Source organism: Hoplias malabaricus, chromosome 6 (assembly GCF_029633855.1).
Source record: "Hoplias malabaricus isolate fHopMal1 chromosome 6, fHopMal1.hap1, whole genome shotgun sequence".
Lineage (NCBI taxonomy): Eukaryota > Metazoa > Chordata > Actinopteri > Characiformes > Erythrinidae > Hoplias > Hoplias malabaricus.
In genome coordinates, this window is record NC_089805.1 from 4,081,926 (window position 1) to 4,086,292 (window position 4,367).

Sequence of the window (4,367 nt, forward strand, 5' to 3'; positions counted from 1 at the left end):
CCTCATGCTCATTATTACGTTTGTCAGTGCTGAAGTCATCTATTTTAATGATGTGGAAAGTTGGTACATATTTTAATCCACTACTCTTTCCCTGTATTGTGTCCAGTAGAAATTCAGATACAAAAAAAAAATTCTGTGAGATGCACTATGATTGGTTGTCTTTTGTCAATTCAATAAGAGAAGAAGCATTGTGTGGGAACAGATGGCTGCCCCTCAATCCCTCCACACAATCAAGATTAAGATTATGCTCAGCACATGGGCAGTCTTACACACACACACACACACACACACACACTACATCATCCCACCACAAAGTTGTTAAGGCTTCTCAAATAGACTTGTAAACATGGTTTATGAGTCTGTATCCCTTAATGTTATCAGATATAAAAACAGAGAAGAATGTCACACAGCCTTCCTTTAGAGTCCACCCACCATGTCCATACATTAAGTTTATAATTACCGTAGAAAAGCATGGATCACAATGGGACGCTCTGGAGCAGCTACAGAGGAGGCTTACGTCATCATTAAGTACATTTTAGGTTGTACTTGTGCTACTTGTTTACATCTACACAGCATATTTACCAGTGCTAACACTGACAGTGTAGACGAACCGTGCTCCATTTTAACACTCGGTGTTACTTTAACACTGATATTATTGATTGTTGATTGTTAAAAAAATCTATTCCACTGATGATTATAATGGATTACAATATAAATTGAGCCTTTAGCAAAACTTTAAAACACAACCTGGTATCAGTGGCGGATGCTGGTCTTTCAAGGAGGGGAAGCTCAATCTCGGCCTACATCATAAAATGTGTGGGTTTATTTATACGCAAATTCTACCCTCCGTTCCTTTTTAAGAAAATGTTCTGTGACCCTGTCGTACCAACAAGGCGTCTTTTCCAGGGACTTGACTAGTGTCCTCTCAATGGCCAGCAGAGCTAGGCTGCTTAAACGGCCTTGGCCCATGTGAAGTGTGTCCGCCTGTGCTCCCACGGATCTTTACACCAAAGGATCGCTGATTCGCTCATTTCACTGTCAATCAAAAAGGGATTCAGCCTCAGACAGATCATCCAATCATCATGCAGAAGCTGAGCGTCCGGGCCAGCCGAGGCCAGCCCACTGCCCCATAGACCCCCAGAGACGCTGAGCGTCCGATGGGTGGGACAAAGCCCAGCATTTATCTAATGACTCGTCTCGTTTCGCTGCACTTCGCTGCTTCGCTATTGAACTCTGTGGACGCTGTTTAAAGCACTGTGAAGCTGTGGGAATGATTGAGAGGAAAGCCGCGTCTTTACCAGTGATAAGAAGCTGATTCTGAACAAAAGTTGAGCGCGTTGTAGTGCATATTTATTCACTGACATGTACACACAACAGTATATATTTGATCACTTATTTTTTGACATTTTAGGGGAAGCTGAGCTTCCCTTGCAGCCTTAGAGTGATCGCCTCTGCCTGGTATCAAGGTGAAAACATACATATTTTTACTAAAAGACCATTCCCGACATGTGTAAATCCTGTACAAAACAGTTATAATATCTGGTTACTCCAAGTGAAAAAGCAGCTGTAAACAAACTTTGCCTAAAACTAACCATTAATGTAAACCTGACCCTAAACCCTAAAGGGTTTGTTTTGTTTGTGTAAAAAGAAGAAAAACTCTGCTGTCTTCATAGCTCTTCTTCAGGCAAATAGCAGCCATTTTGAGTGTGTGTTGTAAAACAGCGCCATTAGTGGCTGGGGGCTCATTTAGTGAACATACAGTAACTACAAATTATGACGCAGCAACGTGTCCTCAACCTACAAATGTCAGTGTTTATTAGGTTTGGTGTTTACATAGTTTAATTATGTTTCAGGCAAAAAATACATAATTCCATAAGCTTATCTCAATCAGCATCATCATTCATTCATCCATCCATTATCTGTAACCCTTATCCAGTTCAGGGTCGTGGTGGGCCCAGTGCCTACCTGGAATCATTGGGCGCAAGGCGGGAATACACCCTGGAGGGGGCGCCAGTCCATCACACGGTAACTCACACACTCACACCTACGGACACTTTTGAGTCACCAATCCACCTACCAACGTGTGTTTTTGGACTGTGGGAGGAAACCGGAGCACCCTGAGGAAACCCACGCAGACACAGGGAGAACACACCACACTCCTCACAGACAGTCACCCGGAGGAAACCCACGCAGACACAGGGAGAACACACCACACTCCTCACAGACAGTCACCCGGAGCGGGAATCAAACCCACATCCTCCAGGCTCCTGGAGCTGTGTGACTGCGACACCTACCTGCTGCACCACCATGCCGCCCCATAAGTGAAATTCTACTCCAAATATACTTTGACATTCCTGTATTCTTGTAAGTATGTGCTAATTCTGCTTCAGTATAATTGTGTTTAGCATACCATTGATTATTTTTATAATTGTTTTTAAAGCAGCAGCAGCAAAGTGGGGCAAACTTTCTATTAATTAACTTCAAGTCAGAAAAAATATGGGAAGAGCTTTTGGTCACATATGTGTTAACTGTGTTACTGTTAATTTTTAGGGCCATAGAATGTCTGCATTTTTGCTGTGGACTCTGCTGTAGTCCTTTCCTATAAATATCTTCACACACACACCACCCCATTTCACATCAAACCCGCTCCCAATGACTGCATTTTAAAGAAATGGAATCTCCCCTTAACCATGCGAATCAGATGTAATCCACTTGTTCCGTACCAAACTCAAGCTGAATGTATCATGAATGCTAACAGATGATTGGACGATGAACAGGAAGCTCCATGAAGAACAATGGATGTTATTGGCTTACGAGTTGATGACATCATTACCGTCTTATCCTTCATCCTTAAAGTGTCAGCTCTATCACTCTACAGCATACACAAGTATGTTTATGTGTGTGTGTTTGTGCGTGTGTGTGTGTGTGTGTGCGTTCTCTGTAGACGCTCAAGTAGAAAGTGTTAGATTTTTAATCTGTAATTTATCCTATGGGTCCGCTGGCAAAATGAAAGAGAGCAGATTATGAGGCGCATGCTCATTGGCTGAATGGAGTTAAGGTTAGAGCAGCAGGGAGGATTAAAGTATTTTTATCACCAAAGCCAGAGAGAGAGAGAGAGAGAGAGAGAGAGAGAGAGAGAGAGAGAGAGAGAGAACCACAAAAAACCAGAGAGAATCAGAGAGAGATTGAAATACGGAAAGTTGAGTTTTCTAAATAGATAATAAACACTTTTGAGAGGGAGAACGATAGAAGCACAGACAGATATCCAGCGGTAGATGGACACAGAAGGAGAGACAGAGAGAGACAGACAGATAGATGCAAAGGTATAGAGTGATAGATAAAGATAAGGGAATATATTGACAGAGATAAAAGCAGATGGACGAATAGGAAGAGAGCGAGAGAGAGGCTGATCCCAGGACCCATAGAGAGGGAATACAGAGTCAGATTAAGAAAGAGACAGAGAGATAGATGGATGGATAGATAGAGATACAAAGAAAGAAACTGATCTCAGTCAGCTGTGGATGCTGTTGAACGTTGTATCCTCGTGTGTGTAACGCTGTGTGTGTGTGGGGCCCCCTCTCAGGCCCCCCCTCATCGTCCGGCCGGCACCATGATGGGCTTCCAAGTAGACGATGTGGAGATCGACCCGGTCACTCTGAACCTGATCATCCTAATCGCCAGCTATGTGATCCTGCTGCTGGTCTTTCTCATCTCCTGTATCCTGTACGACTGCCAGGGGAAGGACCCCACCAAGGAGTATGCTCCGGACCCCCAGCCCAGTGCCCCGCAAACTCCCATCCGCCTGGTGGTAATGCAGGGCTCGCCGGCCACCCGCTGGGAAAACAACAAAACGGTCACTACTTACGAGTCAGCGGGCGGAGAGCAGCGAGAGAAGAAGACCACACTAGTCTGACCACGGCGGTGGACCAAGCTGTACATAAGACTTTCTTTTTTTTTTTTAAATGAAGAGGAGAAAGAAACAGGACTTGTCTGACCACAGCAGTGGACCGATTTTTTAACAAAGGACAAAATAACCGTCCTCTGAGCATCAGATGGTGAAATACTGGGCACCTCTGGACAACACTGGACAAATGTACATATCATTTGTTTTAAAAACTGCTGTTTATACACGTTACCTCCTTCTTTTATTGTAAAGAAGACTCTTAATGGTTTTGCGCAGGACTGGAGGATGCTGTGGTCAGAGACGGTGAGTGTGTTTTTGTGCTTGGGTTCTGAGTGAGATCAGTGTTGTACACTCTGAACTCTGAGAGCTGAGAATTTGTAAAGCAGAGTTTCTTGTGCTACTGACACACACACATCTTTTAAAACATTACTGTGATTGCACTGGGGCGGCACGGTGGTGCAGC

General features: G+C 43.9%; 1 protein-coding gene across 1 annotated transcript; it reads left to right on the forward strand.

Moving 5' to 3' along the window:
- Window positions 1-3,610: 3,610 nt before the first annotated feature.
- LOC136699231 (small integral membrane protein 36-like) lies at window positions 3,611-3,913 on the forward strand. Its single transcript, XM_066673769.1, has one exon. The coding sequence runs from the start codon at window positions 3,611-3,613 to the stop codon at window positions 3,911-3,913; it is 303 nt and encodes a 100-aa protein (XP_066529866.1).
- Window positions 3,914-4,367: the final 454 nt, after the last annotated feature.